Below are 26,172 nucleotides of genomic sequence, written 5' to 3'. Positions count from 1 at the left end.
CAATCATGAGGGACTGACTGAACTATTGACCATAAAATGTCGGGAACTCACTCTCTTTTCTCTAGTTCACTGGCCACTCTAGTCTACCTTGTTTTCCTGGTCAAAGTAACTGACAGACCGACATCATCAGCTCACAGAACGTAATATAACACAAAGCTTCGTTAGAAAGAAAGAAATTACAATACGTATAATAATATAAAATAAAAATGAGTATCAAAGCAAGATCTTCTGCTTCTGAGCTTTGTTGTCGTAACCTCAAAATTTCGCGTCACGTTTGAAAGAGAAGTGGGGAAAAAAACGATACAAATTTGAAGAACATCTAAACGTCTGTTTTCGATCAACGTATTCTCTTCCGTAGAATAAACGAAACGGGAAAAGGCGGAGAATAAAGTGTCAAAATGACTAGTAAAATTCAAAAATTTGAAAATGATGTCGACGAACTGAATTCCGATGAAAATGAGAGACCTGCTGGTGAAAGATGGGCTCCAGTCGGAGCTAACGATGGCGACGATGATTTTGGAGATGAATTGCGGTACAAATATACCCAAAGCATGGAAAGGTATGGCAATGACATAAATGTTCCTGAATCTGATCACTATTTTCACAACTTCAGCTTTTTCTTTATCGTAATCATTAATAAATTTGCCTGATCAGCAAATGTTGGTTTCTACAGTGAGATGATATATTCTGATATACATAATGAATCTTCAACCAATTGATATCCTCAGCTTTTGATATCTATATACTTTTGTATGGTGTATCTATTCACACTACAGAGTGAACCTACCTTGGACCGCTTGCGAGTTGTGTGCAACATGTGTGACTCTAAACGTACTTCGCATGCAATCACTCTGCCATGTGAATATCCACAACAAATGGCTTATGGGATAAACTTATTTTACTACTGTTTCAACTTAATTTTTTATCTCAGATATATATTTATCTATATATTTTACCTGAAAAACTAGTACATAGCAGAAAAGATATTTCTGAAACTTGGAAGACTTTGAGTTCTAAGAGACTTTTCAAAATCAGTTTTAAGAAATGTATGCTTCTGCAAGGATTTTATTTTATTTTATTCCTATGTTCTTCAGATAGCAGCTAAAAAAAATCTAGCTTTCGATGGAAACAGCCAATTATGTATACAAATTTATTTCATGGAAAGGCTCCTTAGAGAGTTCTATACAACAAACTTTATTCTTGTCTGTTACGATCATCAAACAATCTTAACGTGCCAGCTACCATAAATTTAGCGCACTACTAATACTGCAAACAACTATGACTCTTGGTACCTTGATTGGTCACATAAAATTCTAACATATGGTATACTATGGCATCCTATAAGACCTTTGCATAACATGAATCAGATGTATAATACATACGTATACAACCTATTCATTTTTAACTCTGAGACAGTGACTCAATTTTTGCTGTTTATAAATGTGTATTTAACACATGTGTTACTGTATCGACATTAATTTTATGCCTAATATTGTTAATTTTTTATCAAGATATATAGTGCCAATGGTATTTCCTGACGCTAGATACCCTATCTTTTCACCATTTTTCATAATTTCCGAACTGATTTATTGCATGTTCATGAGTGCTTAGATCTATATTATAAAGCACGTAATTACCTTTCCACAGCCTGTCATGCGATACAGAAAGACTCAAGATATTGGAAGAAGAACAGGAATTGCTCAACTCTTCTTTGATTGCATTAACAACACATTTTGCCCAGGTAAAAACCTTAATATTTTCATATTCATTCATGAAATCAAACTTTGGCGTTAAAGATTTCGAAGCCATTTTTTAGATATTCAATTGATATATTACTTTTATCTGAAAATTTATACTTTTGTCACAGTCCTATGAACTGCTTATCAGTTAAAAAGATTAGCTGGAACTTTTACGAGACTTATTCCATATCACTTTCTGTGACCCGTTATAATTACATCAGAATGAAAATATTAGATGTGTTTACCGCTGTGCCAATCGAGCCTGCAGCAAAGGGATTTGTAAAGAAAATCTATAGCATTGTTATCCCCGCTAAAACTATCAATCACGGTTCTTATTTAGATATGAAATTGTCTTCTAATTAAGTATTCAAAATGAGTGAGTCGTTTTTCTCAAGTTTAATACCTTGCGCAATAATTGATCATAGTACAATTGTTACGCCAAGCCCTTATTATTTATAGACTGGTAAAACAACTGGAAAAAATATCAATATGGCCATGAGTTTGGTGGCAAAAAAATTATTTTTCGATGTAAGCCGTTGAAATCAGAAATTTCCTCTGCTTTCGTATGTGAGCAATAATACCTGGCAAGTTATACATTTTTTATTTTGCAAACAACTTGTTTTTTTCGTTGAGCTGTTCTTTACTTTTGTATTTTGTTCACACCAATAGTGTGTACCCAGAATGCAGCATTTCTACAAAAAATTTACATAGGCAATTCCATGCTGTTTTGAACCTCATTTAAATTTAGTTCTCAACTTCTTCTTTTATGATACTACCGGCAGTAAGTATACTCTCTCAAACAATTATATGCTTTGCTGATAAGATCGATGCAAGAAAGGTGCAAGATTTTTGCTCCGAGTCCAGCCTAGCCAAGAATGCTAGTCGAGCAATTTAGATACAAAGTGGTGACAAACAAACATACGTTACATACGCAACCTGATGACAATCTTCTTTGTTGCGTAGCCAGGAAAAACTTGTCCTGAACGAATAGAAATTCTTTTCACCCGTTATAAAGAACACGTCTTAATTTTTTTTGGCAAATCTGAAATTCCGACATAGCGATATCTCAAAAGTACTACATTTTTCCCAAATCTAAGAATTTTGTTTATGTTCGTTGCTTGTCGTAATCTGATCGGTTACTCGTTTTCAGGTTCAATTCAGGTTGAGACAAATCGTCGATGCTCCAGCAGCACAGAAAGAGAGTCTACTGAAAGAACTAGAGGAATTTGCATTTCGTGGAATACCAGATGTGCCGAGTAACTTGTGTGCAGAAAATCACTTAGCTCCTTCTGCAGTTATGTCATCTCACGAACAAAGCGTAAGCCGCACAAAATATTCTGATGAAGATATATCTGATACGTCCTCGTCCTGCCGAACCATGGTAACATTGTACCAGTATTACCTTGCCTTCGGTTTCCTGTGCTGCTATATTTGATTGTCTATGACTTTTTATTTCTTGCTATTATTTTTCAAGCCGTATACCTTAGGGGATGAGTTTTGAAAATATTGAGTGCAGTTTATTAGGAATTCATGTATATCAAAGAAATATTCAGACAAGCACTTTGGCAGTTTGTATTTTAGTAATATTTCCAAGAATATTTCAAGCATAATTCCAGATAAACGAGACCCTAACTATCTTGTCTTAAGCATCAGTCGCAAATTCTGTATACATCATGAGTTCAGAAACTAAAATGAAATGCGAATAGCGTTGGGTCTATGTCCTTAAGCCAACTCAACAACAGGTAGTTTTACATATCTAGCACTTTATTGTACATAACTACTAGTGCCTGAATCATATACCTATAAGCCTAGACTTATCTGTCGAACACTCTAGTCCTTTGAGGAACAGCCATTATTTCTGGTATTAATCAAAGATATGCCCCGAAATTACAAGGAAATGAAATTCGCACGTTCTCAGACTTTGCGGGAAAAATTCTGTTTACGTTTGATTGCAGAGTAAAGTTTACTTCGAAAGCCAGGTACAACCGATTATAAAACGCGGCAGAATTAAATACGTATTTTGAAAGTGGTCACATACTACACGATTTTAAATTTATGATTAAATAGCTGAATCGACACAAAGAATTATTATCATTTTCCGAATGCTTACAATATCGATAACACAAAAATCTTAACACAAAAGAAAAGTTGCTTTCACAAATTTCATCACAAAATTGAGTCCTGAGAATGTGCAGAATCAATTCTACTGTGATAACAAACACATATAATAAGTTCACTTTTTATTTATGCTACATTGAGATTTTATTGAACTGAAATTTGAAAATTATTGGCTGTGAGCAATGATGAAGTGAGTTTTGATCAATTACCTTATTTCACTAATTTTTTCTTCTTATTTTGGCAAACTTAAGCATAAATAATTTTTGTTCAAATTTGCTTCATTATCGGTGCATTTGATCTCATTGTTGTTTCTATGATTTGTGTAAATATTTGTTTATATTTTCCAGTCTTTGCTTTGTACTTGGTTTTTATATTATGCTTTAGTAACTAAATAAATACATTCTAATTTTGTTAATTGTTGGCTGTACTTATTTAATTTTTGCACCCTTATTGTTCGATGTCTAGATGCCACGAATACCTCATACACTGTAAGTACTTTTTTGCGCCACTATATGTACACATAAAGTTCTGTCATAATTTCCAATTCTACAGTTTGAGTTCGGTACCACTCATCGTCAGGTCAAATCTACCTAATTGAAGAATTTGTTAGTGTTCGAGTCTCCCATAAATAATGATAGGAGAAAAATAGTTATGATTTTTTCATCAGTTCGGTAGTAATACTTACAAAAAATATATAATCGAATTCAACATAAAACAAGCTTCTCGTAGCTTGAAAGTAAAGAACCCAGAGAGCAAAGTGAGAATCTTTTTCGAAAATAAGATAATTAAAGTGAACACTTGAGGTATACCGCATCCACATTATACAAGTAATATACGAGTGCTATGGAAGCATTAGCAAAGTCAGGCATCGGAGTACACAGTAACAGTCAAAAGTGTAACATATATCAATGTGGAAATTATAGTGGTGAGTTAATGATATTTAACCCCTATAGAACCGGAAGCCGATATATCGGCTCGAGAGTGGTTTTATCTTTTTCACCATTCAACCCAATGATATTAACAGCAAATTGTGGGACGTCTAATTGACAAATCGAAAAAAAATGTCAAGGTCCTGTAAGGGTTAAAGATAGTTTATTGACGACACTTGTGAACTCTACCAGTTAATTAAGTATCTTCTAACTATGATTCCAAAGAAACAAAGTAGAGAGGCCTAATTATTACACTCAAATATAACGTTACTAACTTCAATACATTAAACTCCTTCTCATCCACTCGGATACCAATTTTTCATTTGAGCTCAATCGACTAACATGTTTGCTTTTTCTCTTCTCTCGCTCATTAACATTTAAGTTAAGATTTCTGTATGGTTCCATTTTTTGCTTAATGACTATGGTATCGTCTTTCTCCTTACTATCTCGAATACAACTTTCTTTTAATAGTCAATAAGCTTCCTGATGAGGTTTCTCTCTCTGAAGAGTTTTTTTTTGTACCACTTAAGTGTAGAAGAACGTCGAATCGATCCCATGCTTAAAAAGACTGGAAAACATCGTACTAAAAATCTGAAAAAATTCATGTGTCACGCTCAAAGCTTTTACTTTATGTTTAAAATTGTAAATATAAGGTTTGCCAAATTAATTTATCATATGAATGACATGGTGACAAGCGTCGAAAAAAGGGCACTGAAATTTGAGGAAAAGATGGAGAAATGCGAACCGAACTTGATAAGGAAGCTTTGCTTGGAGGAGAGAAGCCAAAGTAAAGGGAAAGTGAGGGAAGGACAGCGAAGAGTTTCTAACGATGAGAGGATGGTCGATAAGTGAGCTCGAAAGAAGAAAGGACAAGAGGGAAAAGGCAATAGAAGCATTATTACAAACAGATAGGGACATATAGAAACAGGACCGAGAAGCGATGACAAGCAGGTCTATTCGGAAGCACATGACGAAACTAAACAAGAGCATAGCTACTCGGTGTACGTACTGACAAAAGAGGAAAAGTGTACAGCGTTCAAGATCAAAATCAAGAACAGTCCTTTTCGAAAAACTGTTCTAAATTAACTCAATCATAATTCATGCTGAATACATATGTTTTTGTTATCATAAGTGGGTCACAAAAACTCAATTTCGGTTTTTTTGAGTGGCTACCCCTCCATACTACAGAGTTTACCATTAGACGATCAAGTCGTCAGAAAGAGCTGGTCTCTACTGATCAAGATTCAAAGACTGCTTCGTCAATTTCTATAAATCTCCGTAAAACAACACATAAAAAACATATTTTGATCTTTACGTTTGCAATAAAAAGTCTTTTTCAATATCGTTAAAAAAAAAAAAAAATCATCGTAGACGCACATAGCGAATCAGGCTCACGTAAATATTACAATGTCCTTATAACAATAAATTTCAAGATGATTTAAAGTTTCTATTGACCAAACATTTCTAAATTGAAATTATTTTTTATTTGAATCTACATGATGAATTTTCTGTCCAATTGAGCAATATCTGAATAGAGAAATAAGGTTTTTTAACTACTACTCTAATGTGAATTATCTTTTATTTCCTCTTTTACACCATTAATATTTCACTAGAAATGAATAATATATGTATTGTGAAAACAATTTGGATATCGATAGAATATCGAATAAGATGGTGATAATTTATGATTTGTTAAACGACTTTTTGATCGGAAATATCATAATCTATTTTTATTGAAATTTAATAGGTAATCAGTTCAATAAGCGACAGTGAAGTTGAAACTAAAATGGCACTGCAACGGACAAAACAACGTGAGTTGATAGTTCAACTCAAGTCGCAGCTGGAAGATCTAGAAAAATACGCTTATGAAACTGGAGGTGCCGGTCCACCCCAAAGCGTTATATTGGAACGTCAAAATGTAATCATCAGTAAGTATGACCATGATATTTATTGATGATCATAATCATTTTTTCTGCTTAAAATGCGAAATACTATTGTGAGTATAAGCCATAAGGTATTACTTTTTGCGTCGTTCATGCTAATGCAAAATTCGATCACTCTTGAAACCCGGTCATCATCAATTTTAATGTAATGTTTTTTCAAAGTTCTTTTTTCTGAATTTTTTTTTCTAAATCCTTGAAAAAATAAGATATTTTTTTTTATCGAAAATCCTTGATTTTTCTAAATGTCTGCCTTTGAATTTTCAAGGCAGTAAAATTTTAATTCTCCTTAAATTATCCATGAATATCATTCTGGGTTTCTTCCACAATACCATTTTGCAATCTAAGATACAAAAATTCGATTCCGACGATCCATTTTTTCAATACAGATTTTCTTCCAAATGTGATGGATACAAATGTAAAATTGCATCAATTCGCCTCTCTGCAGTTATAAGTTAGTTATAATCTTCACTGTTTGCAATTCCAGATCACCTTAAAGAAAAATTGAACTTTGACATTGACGATCTATGTAAACTACCACTAGAAGATTTACGGTGGCAAGTTGATTGCGCAATTAGTCAAGTAAGTATACACGGAAGCCTGCTGCAAATGAGTTGTTCCGGATGAAATTCTCTAAACTTGTACTCATCCTTTGTCAATCGCAGATCGTTAGCCCATTGAAAATGAAGGAACAGCTTGTGACGCAACTTAAAACTCAGATCACAGATCTGGAACGATTCATAAATTATTTACAAGGTGAAGTAAGCCCTGAGAGCTTAGCCTGCACGTGTGCATGCCCTGTACACACAAACGGAACTGCATCATCGTCATATGGGCGAAGATCATTCAAGAACAGATCGGAAGATGAGGAAATACAGTCTAAGACTCTGTTTACAATAAGAAGAGCTGCGGCCTTACTTCACATGTTCGCTTTGTCACAGCTGGGTTGTAGCAGTGATCAAGCTAGAAAAAACATGAAAAAAAACGCTGCGCGAAATTGGAGGGACTTGAGAACACGATTGGACGTTGCTGTAGAGCATGTTCTAGCACAGATAGCAGAGGCAAAAAACGACACCACTGAGGACAATGATTATACTTCGGATTCAGACTCACCGACAACCCAGTCCAACGCCAAAATTACATTCGCAGTTCGAAAGCATCTCACTGTAAGCATACGAGATCTACTGCAACATGGATTAACGTTAGATAACCAAGCATCAAGTGTTGTTCCATTCGTCGGCTGTTTTCCTCAACGACACAATTCTGCAACGAATTCTATGCATATATGGGAATTGATTTTGAAGTATTACGACATCAAGAATGGTCACACGTATAATTCCAGTCCTGCTCAGAAACTTTCACAGAGTTTTAACTTGGATCTATCAGACAGAAGTACAATTTCTTCAAAACAAGTGAGTAGATTATTAAGAGATTCGTAACAGAGTGCCCGAAATAATCATCTTGTTTCTGTATTTCTAATTGGGTTTCAGAGTCTGTTAACCACTATTGGAAATATTGTTGCGTCGCATACGCCATATAAAAGAAGTTATGATTCTCACTTCAAAGCTTTTGTTTGCGCAGCATTGAAGTAAGTCTTTTTCAATTCATCAATGTGAGCTTTTTCATTCAAACTATACAACATTTCGTATTATTGTCTCCGATTCTGTGTATCAATTGTGTTACATTAAGAAGATTCTAGATCATTAAAAAACTCTACCAATATATGCTCTATTTGCCCCAAGAAGTTTCAGTGCGTTACTCAATGAATTAAAATCGAGATTGATTCTTTGCTCGGTGATAAAGATGCAATACAAAGAAACTTGAAAGTTCGTAACTTTTTTCTGAACCAAAAACCCCTGAATTTTTCTGAATTCTAGAATCGTTGACAATTCTGAAAATTTCAGTGTGATATGCCTGATTAGCTTGATGTGGAATCTTCTGTGATCGATAAAAAAATGTCCTGTACTTGCTTTTTTTTCATAGTCTAAACAAATTGGTTGTCTGGCTAAAGTTGATACTGCAATCACAGTACCTATTGGAGAACTATTACACTTCATGGAGCTACGTAGTAAAAACTGGTAAGTTGTTTCAATTCCCTTTGAATTTACCTATGTGAAGCGAACTAGTAAAGTGAATAAAAAACATTTACGTTTTCTAAGTGAAACGTGTAACCGAAGTACGGATTTCGGAAGATTATAATTTTCCAACAGTCAGGTCGTTTCCAATTTTTATAACAGAAAGAATAATCGTTGCAATGATTCTATGCCACAGACTCACGCAATACATAATTTCTCAGCAGACATTCGCGTAAATCAGACAAATATAACTCGAATTAGGTGGCTTGAAACTTTGGTGATGAAAATTTGTGGATAAATCGATATGTACATTTGCTTGACGCCGGATAAATTTTACAATTAGCACAAGCGGAAATCATGACATCTGTAGTGATAAATTCAATAAAATTGATTATGGATTTGCAATTTCACTCGTGTGATAACCCCGCTCGCTCTGCTCGGGGGGCGAATATCACACTCGTAATAGCCTCTTTTCTGCTTCAATACATAATGTATTATTTTGCAACATCCGCTCTGAAAGCTCGACTTTCAAAACCAGTAGCGCGTGCGTAAAGTACCACATAGCCGAATAAGTGCGGTACGAAAACGCTAGCGGATGCTTACAACTGAAATGCTCGATTTTTCACACTAGAGCTTTTTTTGGCGCATGCACACTAGGGCGATCCTTTTATTTAGCGTTAATTAAATTGAGAAATCCACGCTCTAAGTGGGAGGGGTTGGAGATGAGACAGATATCTTAAAAATTGGGTTGTTGTTTTTGAATTATTTCGAGTCGATTTGGGGTGGCCCAGAAAAAGTTCGTCAATATCCTAAATGAGGACCAGCCCAAAGCACACTTTCGAATAACAGTGACACCTTTGGTGCTTGTCAAATTACACTTGCACTTGCACTTGCTTACGTTATAATACTAAATATAAAATAATATATGGTTATTTCACTCTCACTATTCATAATCTCCTCGCATCTACGAGACCCATCCGAGTTCTCACAATACTACACGATATGCGTATTTATCCATAGACACATAATTATCCTGTAGCACTTATTACAACTTGCTAGCGCACCGGTTGGAGACTAGATTAGGACTGTCAGCTTTTCTGTCTAGCCGAACACGACGTGAATACGTAGGTCATGTCGTGTTTACACTTGTTCAGTTCTCACATATTTTTTCTACTATATACCTTTCGGTTATCTTGCTATCGCCGGTAACGGCCTTTATAATAATCGGATCGAGTAACTGAACATAATTATTTTGTTTTATCATTCCGATTAGCTTTTTATTGCGAAGTGTGTTAATTAGCAATAAGTAAAATAAAATAATTATGTTCAGTTACTCGATTTTTGTTTAATTCTTGTTTCCTTCATATGTTCTAGGATTTCAGGATGGCTTTCATTCCTTGGATCGTCTTACTAATTTTAAATTCGATCTACCCGTTGACCTGGCTGTACGACAATTCCAGAATATCAAAGATGCATTTTAAAGTGATCCGTAAAGCGTTAAAATTTCCAAAAATTTCATTGCCATTTAGTGATTATTCAAAACATTCATTCCCACCCGACTTAATCATATGTACGTAACAGTTTTTCATAGATCAAGTATTGCAGACGGACAGGACGACGAGGTAATTTTTTTAAGGACTTGAGGGTAGTGTTTAGTTGAAAAGCGCGGGGTCTTATAGGTAGTAGAAAAAAGCAAGGAATAAGGCTTGCCATTAGATTTGTGTTCCGCAGCATAGCGCTATACCCCATTGCGCTGAAACTGGCAGAGGAGAATTAGTGAATCGACCCTGCCTTTATTGTTACCATTCAACTTGCCAGTAGGTAATTCGATTTCGTTCGTCCCCTTCAGTTTAACCCTAAGACCAAAAATACATTTGTATCATAACTTCATTAAGCTAAGTGTTCAAAAAAAAAAAAAAATGTCTACCCGCTTGTGATATTTTATGAAGCAAATATGGCCTACATTTGACCATTTTCTTGGGGATGTTAGATCAAATTTTCAGACTTTAAATTCAGACTGAGACCAAGAAACTCACAGCATCTTCGGAATTGAGCAAACAAGTAGGTGAATGTGAAGCTTTACGTGCTCCAACGTTGTAGCAACTACACAATATCCTTAATATTGTTTTTATTATATAATGATAACGAAGCATTATTGAGTCATTAAATTAGTTCTGAACGTTTTCCGTTATTATTATTTATGTTTATCTAACAGCAAGTGACTCTTCTCATTCGTAAACTGAATTCATATTAACTAACACGGTATCAATTCCTAAACATAGCTTAGATAGAGACGGAGGGGCAATTTTGTAGTTATTATCATTCTCACTTACATGCAATTACTTGGTAATTTTTTTTTTTGCAATGAGGCTTCGTAACAAAAATAATTACTATGCTCATAAAAATGTATCAGGATTGAAACATTTTGTTTAAAATGAATACATAGTATTACCTGCAATAGTATGCCACAGTGTATGCTGAGTCACCTTACTCTGCTATTGTCATTATTATTTTAAATAAGTTTTTCAATCCTTATTGGTTAGTAAAAAATTTAATGTATAGATTTAGATATATGGAGATAGAATCCTTTTTTTATCATACAATTTCACCAATTCTGCTTTACCTCTGGTTACAATACCAGCCTCTGTGATAAGTGTATATGTGTCTTTGTTGGAAGTACATACCTAGTATAGTTGAAAGAAACGAATTTAAGCGCAAAATACTAACGAGGAAGTTGCGGTGAATTTATGTAATCTATTTTCACAAAATATGTTTTTGACCAACTGCATTATTGCATATCGCCAAATGGGTCAGATTATTACTGGCACGTGTTATTGTATACACCTTCATAAGTTTTGAAAGATGTTATGTATACTTGTCCAAAGATTATTTTAATTCAAAGTACGTATATAAATAATAGTTAATGCATTACTTAGGATTAATGTTTGTTGTCTTTTTACCTATAATTTAATGTATTAAACGGAGTAGGTGATGTTACCATTCTTATAAAAATGAATCTTCGTAAAACAGGAGTCAAAACTTCTTTCTATAAGAGTAATCTTTTTGACAGATTCTATTGCTCCGAAGATTGACTTTTATTTTTTTTAAATATTTCATGTAATTGGTAGAAAAATTACTGGTTAATCAGTCATGGAGTACAATAATATTCTGACAATTTGGTCTGTTTTATCCGGGATTGAATTGCAATTATTGTACATTTATCTCATTGGAAAAATTCGCAGGGAAGACTTGGAGAACATAGAATGAAGTTAGCGTGAGAATTTTTTGAAAAAATACATAAACTTGCTGCATTACTTCGTTGGTAGAGTAAGACGCTCGGCAATTCTACAATTCACACATCGTAATTAATATTTTATTCATTCATATATTCTTGACGATATCGAATGTTTTGATTCATTGTTGGTCAAAAGAAATTCTAAAATATCTGAACGGGTGATAAAAGAAAACATGGAACACTAACGTGTGACGGCACATCAGCTAGATACGGTTGTAAGTCATGTCACGGTGTGAAACATTTACTTTTATGATGATGTTACGATGTATGTTGATTAGGTTTAAGTAATAAAAATATCACTTGTATTATATTCTCCATTGTAAATTGGAATGTGTAACACTATGAGCTAGTAAAAAACATTAGCTAGTTGTGTCACAATGAAATTATATCTTCTGTTTATGAATGAAATACCTACTTTAAAAAAATTATGGATTCCTTTGCTGAAAAGAAGTGAAATATATTTATGGAATAACTTCAGCGTTGCGTTGTTATATCCCGATTCCAAATAACCATGCAATTATAATAAAGTTTCATTGAAATATTTGCGTATCGTGTTTTCTTAAATAGTGGTGTTCACAGCGGAAAAACAACAGCTTAAACATTCTTCACTGAAATATATGTCCGTATGTCAAAATCCGGGAGACATGGCAGAGAATACAACGGATTTCTGTAGAGCCAGGCCCATTGAGATGTCACGACACTTTCTCAGTGCTGACCATCACAGGTGAGCTAGATGAATGCACGAAAAAAAGATGTCGAAAATAGGAAATTGATTTTTATTTCATACAAAACTTGCACATAGCAATAATCCGTTGTGTCATTAATGCAATAGCACGCAACATTTTTACATATTAAGAGATAATGTTATATATAAAATTCAGTATAGAGACTACATTCATAATAATATATAGACTTACATAACCGTTAATATTAATACATGGTAATACAACATTCAGAATTATTGGCTCGTTGGTCGCTGGCAAAAAGTGCACAAATACATCGCCACTAACATTACTTAACTGCAATGTATTGAGTACAATGAGAATTTGAAAACCACAAATATTACACAGTGAATTATGTATTGTTCGTATAAATTGTTACAAATCGTCAATTAGTACTTCAAATGACCAATCTCCAAGTGTGACTCAGCCCATTTTTGATACCTTAACTATCAATTTCATATGTACACTAAATCTTAAACACGAATATACTTGTCAGATTTCAACCGTAGTATAATGTGTAACATTACTTCGGATATATCATTTAATGTATGGTGTAGTTGAGCATTTATTTAGTTTCCAGTACAAGAAGCGTAAAAAATATAATCGATATTGTACATGGTCGGACAGTTTGTTGGAGCAATACTTTAATCGACTATGGTATCAAAGAGGGATGCGCGGTATTGAGAATTATGTATCGATTTTCAATACGGGTTTCGTATTCTGTATTTTGAGTTAACCGAAATATCGGTGTTTTCATAAATCCCGAAAAATACCTACCAAAATTTCGATAAAATTTATGAGTGTTGAATTTGTTCATATAACATTTATGTTTAAAGACACACTTCATTTCATCAGATTTTTTTCACAGAACGTATCATTTTTCAAGCTTTGACGTTTTTAAGAGTTTTCGGATTTTTTGTGTTCTGATTTCAAACTAAAAAAATATGAGATCGTACCACATTGTCAAAAACCTTCAGGAAATTTTCAATTTCTGTAATTTATAACATTTATCTGTTCCAACTTTTATAAACATCTAACGGAATTTCAACATCTTGTTTCCTTCAAAGTTCTGACATTGCTATGCTTTATTTGTAATTGTACAATATTACACAACACGTAAATGTATGTTGTTTAAAAGTTGTGAGTTTCTGACTTATTTGTTCTTAAATTACCCTATTGTCCATAAACCACAGAGAATTCGATTAGAGAAACTCTTTTGAACACAGCGAAACGCTATACCTAATCAGTTTTTTTTTTTTTATTCAACGTCAAACCTAATGGTACAATAATTTGTGCATCAGATTAATTTGATTAATTCAAATACGATTTTTGGAGATCTGATTGTGAGCTACTGATTGGAAAAATATGCCGTATATATTAACTTCTGCACGGATACGTGTGCTTAAAATAATACATATTTGGGCAAACGTGGTTGTTATGGAATCTAAATGATAAAATTTATATCTATATTTTTTGTAATGTGATAACGAAAATTTATTTTGCTTTATGGAGAATCACTAGTGTGGATTTTGAGGTGTGAGTTTTAATTTGAAAAAGCACGGTGCCAAGTTTTTTCTCAGTGACTGAGTAGAAAAGAGCAAAAAGCGAGCCAGCCTATGCCAGTATCGTACATAATAAAATAATAGAAAATGCGACGTTTTCACATAAAAGATGAGAAAAATTTTGATAAAGAACCGAAATTTTTTTAAATCCATCAAAAATTCAGCAAACTCCAAATTTTGAACTTCCCGCTAATCTGTTTTCAGAAAAAAAAGGAAAAGTGCGTGTAAAGAAAACAACATTTCGAGGTCAGGATGTGGCCCACTTCACATGGAATGCCTCATATACGTGTAATAACTGGGCCTTAATAATGTTTTAGAACTCACAACTACGCAATACGCATCTGTCATTATAGAAAGAAGTATTCTTGATGGAAACCAACGAAAATCTTATTCAAAGTTATGATATAGATATGCTAGATTTATCCAAGAGAGCAATAGCGACCGAAGAATTGAATCTAGTTTATAAGTGTATTAGTACATCTGTATACTTCCAACAACTTACATGTGTGCATTAAAATATATATACGTAAGTTAAACAACATTGCAAATTTTACATATAACACATGAACCTTATATTACTTATTATCTTTTTCCAAATTAATCCTGTCACTCGATGTAAAACCTATTCATTAAACATCAGATACATCTAGAATAATTTATGCTACCTATATTATATTGTGCGTGTTAACGAAAGAATACTGTGCAAAGGTAATATAGGACAGTCTTTGGAATGATACTTTGATATTGATTCAATGTGTCCCAATAGGGTGTGTCACGTTCGAAAAAATTTATATTTTTCTACGGGCGCATAGAAGACCTGCTTACTTCTGGTCTAAAAAATTTTTTTTCAAAGACTGAGTATCTACTATAGAATGATTTTTAAAGACCGCGAAAACGATTTTTCTATAAACATGAAAATTCTATGTTATCACCTTTTAACAAGTATTATTTCGTTTATATTTTACAAAAAAATTCGTTATGGCCTAAAAAGATTATCCAAATCGTATTACAGAGAAATGCTGGTATAGAAAGGTCGCAAGAAAATTTTTAAATTTTCATTTTTATAATATTCCTCTTTTATATTTTACAAAGAAATGCATTACGGTATTTTTTGCAACTCTTCTATACATCAGCATTTTTCTGTAACGTGCTGTCGGTAATCATTTAAGCCATAAATCATATTTTTGTGAAATATAAGAGATAATACGCGATAACCCTTATGTGTGCATCTATCTCTAGTTTTTATTATTTTTTGAATGCGGATGTCAACGGAACCATCCGAAATCTATTCACTTTATCAAATTAACATAAATAAAAAGTACTTGAGATATTTTTAAGTCTTATGTGACAGTTCAGTTGCGACAAAGGAAAATTGGCAATGGTAGCGTAGCATGGCTTCATGTATGTTCTTTTTTGTTAATCTTGTAATTATCAATATTAAAACTTAGTTCCAAGTGACTGAATCATATTTTCAACCCCCATATTTTAATAGAATGAATAAAACTTTTTTGATGTTTGAATACCGAAATAGATTCTAAGTAAGTTGAATTGCGAGGATCCGGAGCCTCATATCGAAAAAAATGTTCAGAAAATTATTAATAATAATATGAAATAGTGGGCACCCAGATGCGCACATAAGGGTTGAAAGGATGCTAATATCGATTTTTTACTTTTTCAGAAGAATCGCTTTAGCACACCCTGAACCTGATTCTAAAGTGCTAAGTCTTTTTCTTTTTAGACCAAAAGTAAACATTTTTTGCATGCGTCGGTAGAAAAATTAAAATTTTTTTTATGTAAAACCCTAATGTTGAAATATGGGTCTCATGAACGTAAGAAGCAAGTGGTTCTGCTACATTCTTATGTATGAAGTAGAGCTTTCAGTTGGCCCTTTATTCAGACAACATATTCAAAACGGAGAGGATCCATGAAGGGAAATTAAATTCACAGATTTAAAGTTGTAAGAAACTGTGTTGAAAAAACAGTTCTTACAGGAAATAGCATATTTTTTTCTATAGAACCCCAGATAACATATAACTAGAAATCTGGCGTCTTTTCAGACGTCTAATATCACAATTTGAGAAGTTTTCAAGTCGACTTTTAGATTTTAATGCCTAAATCCAACGCATAAGACATCTTCGAAAAGTCCTGAAGATGACTAAAAGACACAGATTTCAGTTTGCTATTTGGCAGAAATCTATAGAACCTTTAAGATATTTTTCTACAAAAACGGTTCTGTGGACACTAAACTTTGTAACTAATTTCTGTCGAATCGATGTCCTCTCGTTGAATAGGAAGCAATTGAATAAATGAAGCAAACCCATATACTTGACTTTGTTCGTACGACCCAATAACAATTAATTTCATTGGAGCTGTAGGATTCACGTATTAAAATTTATCCTTGGTATAAATTATTTTTTCAGAGCTTGTAACAATATGAAACTCAATTATTCGAACTAGATGAACAATAGATAAATTTTCACACGGGCAATCTTCAATCATCTTTAATCATCATGAATGATACTCTCATTTTTGAATACACCCGTGCAATTTAAAAACATTATTTTGTTCAATCACTTCGGCAATATTTAGCTACCTAAAAATCACATTCACCAAATTTAATACGAAATTTTCAATGCTACCGAACTCCGTAACCGAAATTGGTCCCACTTTTTTGGTGAGCTGAGAATAGGAGTTCGGTTTCCACCCTAATTCTACTTCGTGTTTGGCTCTCTTTAAAACAATATACTTACTCAATGCTAATAATATACATAAATCACAAACAGTATTTTACTTTGAACCTATTCATACCAACAATTAACTAATACTCCATTGTTTTCTATTTTAAAATTATAGTGCTGCCTGAGGAAGATTGATGATGATCCAAATGAAAATAGTTTCACACTTCTGCGAATATGCGCTAGATAGCCAGAAGGTGGCAATTGAAAATATTATCACGTATAGTTCATACAAGTATGTATGCAAAAACAGATAAGCCTCTGGTTAACAAGTGCTGCAAACTAGGCTATTTATTTTTGAATATTCAGTCGAAATGTACCTGAATGATTTTCAAGGGCTAACTCGAGATTTTTGCCATCACAAGGTCACCAATATTCTTCATAAATATTTCGTACCTTGTGAAAATATAACTTTGCCTAAGTTTTTCTTTTCTGTATCTACAGTAGTTTACAGTGAAACTTCGAATATTAATCACTAGTTACGCACTAGTCGAGTTAATAAGATAACTAAAGTGAATCTGAATGAGATTCAAAATATTGTAACCTCCAGCTAATGTCCTAATTTCGAGTACAGATTCTAAAATAGAATTCTAAATCGAAATTTTCTATGTAAAAAAATGAGATTTCGTACCTAATTATGCAACCTTTACAATGAATAAATCGCCGTACCATATTCACTGTAAAACAGATAATAGATCCTCAATATTTCCTGTCTCATGAAGTTAGAATATAGGTCAACCTTCACTGATAATATGATTCAATATTTTTAGGTACACGATACTACTAGTTATTCAAAACATCGCAGTACTGAATTTAATTATTTAAATTCTTTAACATACTCGACTGGAATGAGACTCGACGCTCTTTTTATGATATTAAACATTTTCTTTTAACCATGTCCATGGTTAAAAATATCGATTTACACGCATTTCACGAAGTTGGGCAATTACTTCACTACACTGTAACAAATCATGGCAAATTCAATTGGGATACCATATCACTAAACAAAGCATTGATATATTTTCAGTAATTTTGAAGCACCATAATTCATAACGCAGTATTTAAATGACCAGACAGTTAAAAAGGAGTGAAAAAATACATTAGAAATAGTATCAAATACAGACCCTGTTTTTCAATCTTAGTAGGTTGGAGAAATAGAAAGTAGTCACATAAAATTCCGTAAAAAAACAACAAAATTCCCTAACTCTTCCCGGTTTTTTCCGGTTTTCTCGGACTACCGCCACCTTGTTAAATTCAATCTCGTACCAAAAGAATCCTCAATACATTATTAATTGTAACATAATCAATAATTGTGCGTATCGATAAATAATGCTGAATTAAATATGCAATGAATTATTCAGTTAAAAGGAAAACAATCCACATTTGTTATCATAGGACATGAAATAATCACGCTATGGTGTCATTCCGGAATATCACAATATTCGGTACTCATTTACACTTCTTTTTTGCTAAATGACGGTCATATCTGTCGTTACTGACCAAGGCTTACGGAAATATGCTAGAGGCTAAGGAGCATGGCATACCTCTAAATATTGAAGGTGTGGAATTCCATACCTTATCGAGCTTCCGTTAAATAATAAAATTTTCACCCATATGTACGTTCGAAATCTATTTTTGCTATGCAATTGCCCATGATGATAGTATGATACCATGTCTTAACTATTTGGAAACTGAAATGAAGATGGAAAATAATTCCTCTCATTTATTGTTAGCCAGCAATTTTATGTTTAAAAATAAATTACTTTACAGATATTGATGGCTAAACCAATGAAGTTTTTATCGTATCCTATTTTTATAATTATTCTCTATATCTCATGCATGAAATATTGGTGCTCCAGAGGCCCAGTGACTGAGAAAATATCTTACAAAATTAACAACATTACGAATAACAAAAATTCGATCACCTTTTTTTGATAAATGAATGATACAAATTACATATACAATCAAAGCAAAATCATTGCACATCAAAGCTTCTGAAAATGATATTATTATTAAATTCGTATTCTTGTGCAAGATTTTCGTCGGTTTAGTTACTCTCTTTTATCATAGGTATCATAATTCCGATGGCCAGTTCAACTAATGAAAAATTTTAGAGCCAATTCAAAATTTGAATAATACGTAGGCACAAATTTTAGTTTTGAACAAGGACTCTTTTAAGAATTATTTAATACATCCAGAACAATACACTAATAAACTATTATTCAGATCGATAAAACGAAAGTAGGCCAGTCCCAGCGAAATTGAACAAGCTTTCGTTCTGACCTTCGCCGAATTTTTACTATTGCTAATTTGGCCACATGAAATAACCATTCAGAATTTCTTTGGGATTTTATTCGGGAACCTTTGAAAATCTGAAATTTTTTCAGACAGTGACTCTGGAACTAACGTAGTTAGAAACTTTGACCAGTGGTGTACATTACAAAATTTTTCTCTCCTTTCCTGGTAATCCTAATTTGAGTTACCGGAGTTCAAAATTTTGTGTTGTAAAGACCAGAACAAAATCAACATTTGAGTAACTTGAAGAAAAAATCCAAAGAAGGTCAAAGATTATTTTATGCCGTCGAAGCTGGAAAAAATCGACAACAGATTCGTTTAGCATCTGAGCGGAAGCCTGTTTACTTGCAATTGAACCGACAGTTGTATACAACATATTATTGAACAAAAATTATTTCAGATTAATAAGCAATGGTACAAAAATTCGTTGCAGTACAGATATATTTAAGAACAGTCACAAACGTTATTAGAAAAAGAGTTTTCGGTTTCTATTTACAAGTTGGTATATTAGAACTTTAGCCAACCATTGTTTACGAAAGTGTTGATATGAAACGAGAAGATGTAAATGAAGTTGGTTTAATTAGTTAAGGGAGATGAGTAGTTACACAAACCCTCTTGCTTTACAAATTTAAGGGCAGCATCGGATAATATTAATTCACACATGGTTACATCATTGCTTGAATCGTACTTGGTATGAAATATTGTGAAAACTTTTACAAGCCCCTATGAACACAAGAAAATGAGCTGCAGAAGAGAGAGATAAGCTGTGAATTGTTTCGATTTGAATGCGTGTTTTCCATGAATCAGGCTTTTGGAAACTAAAAACGTCCCGATTTTCTCGTTATCAGTGACTTATTCTGATCTACTTGATCTTACAATTGAATGTACAAAAGTATGTTGATCGATTTACTGAATTTGTAAAATTTTCAAACATTGTTATCAAACAAATTGCTGCCAGATTTGTCGCCAGGAATTTCCATATCATTTTTTATCCCACTCAATGTCTGATAAATTATTCTAAATGTTGGTCTATCTGAAGGTTTTTTATTCCAACAAAGTTTCATCAGTTCATAAATTGGCTGAGGTGTGTTATCCGGACATTGAAGTACGTGGCCGTCTTTGATATATTTAACCACCTCTTCGTGAGTCATTCCGTAGTAAGGTTGAAGAGCAAAACTGAAAATCTCCCACAAGCATACAGCGAAGGCCCAAACATCAGACTCTATCGTATATTTATTATACAATATACTCTCAAGGGGCATCCATCTGACAGGAATGGCATCTTGTTCATCTCCCTTGTAATAATCTTGCAGATAAATTTTTTGCGATAAACCGAAATCCGCTATTTTAACAACCATTTGATCATTGATCAAACAATTTCTCGTAGCTAGATCACGATGCACAAATTTTCTGTCCGACAAATACACCATGCCAGATGCAACTTGTATGGCTATCATAATGAGATTCATATGAGACAATCTCGTATCTCTAAAAGAGTCGTTTTCAATGCTTCTAACTATGTAATTTCCCGGGGAACATGATCTCAGAAATTCATTCAGATCACCTCTTCCCATGTATTCAAATAGCAAACACATTGGACGCCCCATCGCGCAGACCCCAAGTAGTTTGACGATATTTGGGTGGTCAAACTCCGCCAGCAAACAAGCTTCTCGCTCAAAGTCTACCAACAAATCATCCGATGCTTCATCCTTCAACATTTTGACCGCTACATTCGTGAATTCTTCTTCGGACACTAGGCCTGGTGCTTTCGCTTGAAATACACGACCGAATGCTCCTTGACCCAAGTCTCTGACATATATAATATTGTTCCTGGGAAATTCTAATTTCTCTAATTTTGGATTTAGCTGTGCCCCTGTGTGATGATACGCGTCGTTGCTCGGCAATTTGTCCAGATCGATATTCACTTCCTATGATTTAAAATAGAGTTCTAAATGAGCTGTCAGCTGTCAAACACTCTATTCGAAATGTTTCACTAAAGTATTTTGGAACGGTTATTAGAAAGTCAAGTTTCTACCTGGCATTCTTTACACTTAGCCAAATTTTTAATATAAACTGTTATTTCAGAATGAACGTGGAATATCAATAGCGTTTTTAATTGGTAACACTCAGTTTGCACCAAAAACGATTTTCTTAGCCCTTGACCAATAGCAAGGGCAATTAAGCATGGGATCTGCACTATGCGCAGACCAAGTTTAATCAGTTGAAAACAGTAGATATTTGAAAAAATTATATTAATCGTTGCTTTTCAAATTGACTTTAAGGCCCTTTTTTCCATTGAAAGTATAATTTTGCAATGCATTGCCTATTATATTGCCTATTATAATGACTGCCTATTCATGATAATACACACGTACTTGAACCAGGCAGAACATTGAATAAGAGTTAACTGTAATTACAGCTCGAGATATCGAAAAGGAAATAAGAAGGGATGAATTACCGAATAAAAATACAAACTATGTTCCCCGAAATTTAATAACAATGGTAATCTTGTATAGCATTATTTGGGAATTGGAGAGTGGCGCAAAAAGAAGGGCCCACCCTACTTCCTCCCTATGCGCCCACCTTCCCCCACCCCCTTGGGGCTTGTGGGATTACATTCACTGCTTCTGTTTGTCTTTTTTTTTGAGTGGGAAAAATATTGTAAAACAAAAATTTTGCAGTATAAAGATACAAGTGTTTTAGAGTTCATACTTTTTCACACGCCTACAAAGTTTCATTCGATTTCAAAGCAATGGTTGAGAATGTTCCCTCATTAAATTGAATTTAATTTTTGAACTGCCAATTATAAGAGCAAACGTATTTCACGGGTTCAAGTAACTTAATGTAAGTAACGTGGTTTTTACTTTAATAGCAACCAAGTGCTATGAAAAATGAAAAATTTTACGCTACTCCGATTGTATTAGTTTTCTCAATACTATGAAGTGAATTGTAAAAAATAGAATTTGAGGTTTTTGTACTGATGATTCCTTATCAAACAAACTGAATTTTGTCATAATATTTTAATGTGAAGGCATCATGCTATCTATATTAAATGTGTAATAGTTACCTGTGTTTCTGTAGGATTGTAGCCATGGTGCTGTTTCTGCAGTCTTTGGCACAGCAGTATTGATAGAAGAAGTACAAGAATACAAACGAATCCTATTGACGACAGTATCAGTATTAATCTTGGTGTGAAAAACGTTTCCATCGCCAAGTCATCCAGATCACTTTCCATTGTAACCTCCGTGGAGTTGGCTGAAACGTGATTAGAGTTTAGAAATCTATTACCTACGTATCACTTCAGCATTAATATTTATTTTGGTTTGGTAGATACTATGTTTTTCTATTGACAAGATTCAACTGTTATTTTTTTCAATATCATACCACAAATCGGTATATCGCATAGTTCCCAACGAACATTTGGATCCATTGTATAACACCAGGGCATTGGTTCATCCCCACCGGCATTTCTGCAATGGTTTTCAGCATTTTGAAGTTGCGGAAAAACATCCGGTGGCCTATCGTGACTGTGAGGCTCTTGTATGGACCATGATTGACAATCTAGTCCAGATTTTGTCTTGTTTACAGATCCAAGGTAAAACCGTCCATTACCGATAACGCAGTCATCTGAAAAATGGTTAATAGGAACTTCAATAACATCTAGTCAATCCGATTTCAACTTTTCAATCAGTCAAAGCTGCTGTAAAACATTTACGAAAGAAATCTGGTACTACATTATAGTAAGCAGCGCAGAAATACACACAGATTATACACTTAATGGATGAATGAATTTTACCACACAAAAAATGTATCGCATGCTTTTTTCAAGCAGTTACCAAATAGGTGTCTATAGTTCTTCTTTGACCGTAAATTGAAATCTCAAACAACAAACTTCAACGAGTAGGATATATTTTGAAACTAGCTGCATATAATCTGAATGAAAAATATATTCTTCAACTTACGAGTGATAAGTTCAGGATTCATGTCTGTTAAAGAGGCATTTGAACACGTTGGTGTAGAAGTATTGCTAATCCTCGGTAAACTTTCGCAGTCTGGAAGGGTGAAATGCCCTCTGGACCTGATATAGCTTGGCCTTTTTTTATGCTCTTCTATCATGGCCCAGTTCACCAAACAAAACTCTTGCCGAACTGCCATGCAGTCTTCGTAACAAAGCGGCAAACCCACGGAGCCGACACATTGCGGGAATGCATACATGCATAGCAGTTTCTAAAATTAAATATTCAACGTTGGATGAGCTAGTGTAAATTATTACTATTATTGTTTAAGTAGAACCAATAGTGTCGTAGTAGCAGGACACTTCAAGTACAGTAAAGTTTCAGGGAATCTAAATAAATCAAAGAATAACTTTTGCAACATTCCACTGAGAGTTCGAGTTCAGTGAAAGCAGCACAGGTGAAAAGACTGTTATTTTGTAGTCAATAAAACTAAAAAAGGTTAGAGGGTTGAAACCGACCCTCAAAAATGGGCACCCAACGGGGTGATTTTTTGATGCACTAGATGGATTTGAATGAAACCAACGCTGAAATGTTTTTATGTACTAATAAATAAAACTTCCTCTTCCCTCCCACTTTCTTGAGTCATCTTATGCCCTCCCTGGACTGGTCTAAAACTTTTATCATCTTCAAGGTTTCCTCACTTACTACTTTGCAGTTAGACACTATGTGCTTCAGCGTTTCTGAACTTTTCTGCACAGCTCAAATAGTTTTTTCCCCTCGCTTCTCCGATTCTCGTTAGTCCTTTCCTTATTCCCTCATCTCTATCTTACTATAGTCTTCGAACTATATTTATTACCTCATTTACTAAGGTATTCCGCCCAACATTTCCTCCGTCATTATCTTGTTATATTTCCTATTGTACCTTAACTTATTTATTTTCCCACTCTACTGCTGCAACTGTTCCCCTGCATCTTTCCTCTCGGTTCTTTCTAATACTTCTCTTTCAACCGTCCTTTCTTGTCTTATGCTCACTTGCATCCGAAAAGCATAATATGAACTTATGGTTGAATATAGGCCCCTAGCGTACCTTTCAAGCCTCTTAGTAATATGTGTGAGACCTGTGGACACACACACCCGCCAGCGCCGTCTAACGTGGTTGCCTGATAAAACTCAGATGATGATTCCGTATGTGTACACAGCAATACAAGCACGTTTTCTTTGCTTGCGAAGGTACGCTAAAGGTCTATTGCGGTGACAATCTTTTCATCAAGTACAAAACATTTTTTAATCAAGCTCGATCGATCAGAACTTCATATAAAATGAAAGTTACAGTTTCAAAAGTCCAAGGGCTAACAGAAGTGAGATAAATTGGCATAAAATTGTTTTTTGCATCATCAATAGATGCTAAGAAAAATTTATGAATGTTATAAATATTAAGGAATATACTAAACCTCTGCAGCCGAACGACAAGGTTCATAAAGTGTTTTGATTAATTCGGTCCATAAGCCAGTCGTAATCTTTTCATTCAGCCAACCTCCATTATTGCCATACGAATCATTGAACCAAACTTGTCCTATACCACTCAAATATTTTTTGCAAATTTTCCCATTGTAAGGCGCGCAGTAACCCTTCATACTCGAATCTGTAGAACGACAGAAAATTTTTGTGGAGTAACGTGAAAAAAGTTCTGACATTGCTTAAGTATATCTCTCAATACTTACTATTTTCTGCCGACGACAGTTGGAGGGTTATGAAGAAACAGAAAATTTGCAAAAACACCATCGCGATCGATTGTTAAACGCCGAAATTTTGCGAATTCAGCACATATGTATTTTCGACGAATTAATCACATTTTTAATCGAGTAATATTTTCTTTGACAGGTCAGAAGAGAAAATGAAGGACGGTTATTGGCCTTTGAAAACACGTTTTTTGATCATAATGCGGGGACGATTTATTTAGTGTTTATGTTTCAAAGTGGGGTTTGTTCTAGCCAAACAAGTAGTGTTTCACTCGGTTCGTCAATAACTAATTATTGTTTTCATACGTGTTGTATTTATTACATGTTTCTGTTGTTCCATTGCCAGTTCGTACAGTGGTTAATTGTCACCGTGGACCTGGCACAGTTCATTTTAAATAAGATTACAAATAACAACTTCTGAAACAACGTGTTTCTGAAAAGTCAAAATTCAGATTTGTTTTATTTTCGTGGAACAGGTGGGCGAGTATACAGATTATGGATGAAATTTCTTCCGCACTAAATTTACAATTTTTGGTTTATAACGGAGAAAGTCATAGGCTTATTGGTTTTTAGATTCTAGATGCATATTTCCGGCACACATTTCGTTGATTGTAAATTTATAAAGACTACTGCCCTGGTTGTTTTTTGTACAATTTACCGGGTCTGGGAGGGTTTAGGGCTATTAGCCACAATGTCAAAAAATATGGTGTGTTCCTCCGGTCGACGCATGTTCGTCCCATTCTGTGCAGGCCATATTTGGTTGTGAGCCCAATGGAGGCCATCTTTGAAAAATACATATACCATGTGGAGATTGCCAACTTTAAAGTGTGCGCCAAATGATCTTGGATACGATTGGTTAAAAATCTAAGATGGCTTTCATTGGGTGCGGGACGCGATTGGTTTTTAGGGATGGCTGCGCAAGAACACACCTTGGTTTATTTCGACATATCACGTATACCATAGACTCGAGCATAGTTGCGCATACCCTATACATTACACAGGTCGCGCGATAGCTGCAATGTATATCTATATTCTGCTTCGGAAAATTCGTCGGATGCGCCACCTAT

The 26,172-nt window shown here is 34.1% G+C and overlaps 2 protein-coding genes across 3 annotated transcripts; one reads left to right on the top strand and one right to left on the bottom strand.

Annotated features, from left to right (window-relative positions):
- Nucleotides 1–127: 127 nt before the first annotated feature.
- Nucleotides 128–10,715, top strand: LOC124408922 (RUN domain-containing protein 1). Of its 2 annotated transcripts, XM_046886228.1 has the most exons (9): nt 128–559; nt 1,648–1,741; nt 2,890–3,057; nt 6,534–6,714; nt 7,214–7,308; nt 7,392–8,138; nt 8,217–8,314; nt 8,710–8,804; nt 10,176–10,715. In XM_046886228.1, exons 1-9 carry the CDS (start codon nt 399–401, stop codon nt 10,280–10,282), a joined length of 1,746 nt encoding a protein of 581 aa, XP_046742184.1. In that variant the 5' UTR covers nt 128–398; the 3' UTR covers nt 10,283–10,715. The 2 variants fall into 2 exon arrangements, with proteins under 2 accessions (XP_046742184.1, XP_046742185.1); XM_046886229.1 differs by lacking the exon at nt 8,217–8,314.
- An 8,121-nt stretch (nt 10,716–18,836) lies between these two features.
- On the bottom strand, nt 18,837–25,915 carry LOC124409743 (tyrosine-protein kinase transmembrane receptor Ror2). The gene is made up of 6 exons (XM_046887549.1): nt 25,088–25,915; nt 24,818–25,008; nt 23,373–23,637; nt 22,795–23,037; nt 22,478–22,665; nt 18,837–21,338 (listed from the first exon to the last, which is right to left on the bottom strand). Exons 1-6 carry the CDS (start codon nt 25,146–25,148, stop codon nt 20,337–20,339), a joined length of 1,950 nt encoding a protein of 649 aa, XP_046743505.1. The 5' UTR covers nt 25,149–25,915; the 3' UTR covers nt 18,837–20,336.
- Between the last annotated feature and the right edge of the window lie 257 nt (nt 25,916–26,172).

Source organism: Diprion similis, chromosome 8, assembly GCF_021155765.1.
Source record: "Diprion similis isolate iyDipSimi1 chromosome 8, iyDipSimi1.1, whole genome shotgun sequence".
NCBI lineage: Eukaryota > Metazoa > Arthropoda > Insecta > Hymenoptera > Diprionidae > Diprion > Diprion similis.
This window is presented reverse-complemented; position numbering and strand designations above follow the sequence as displayed.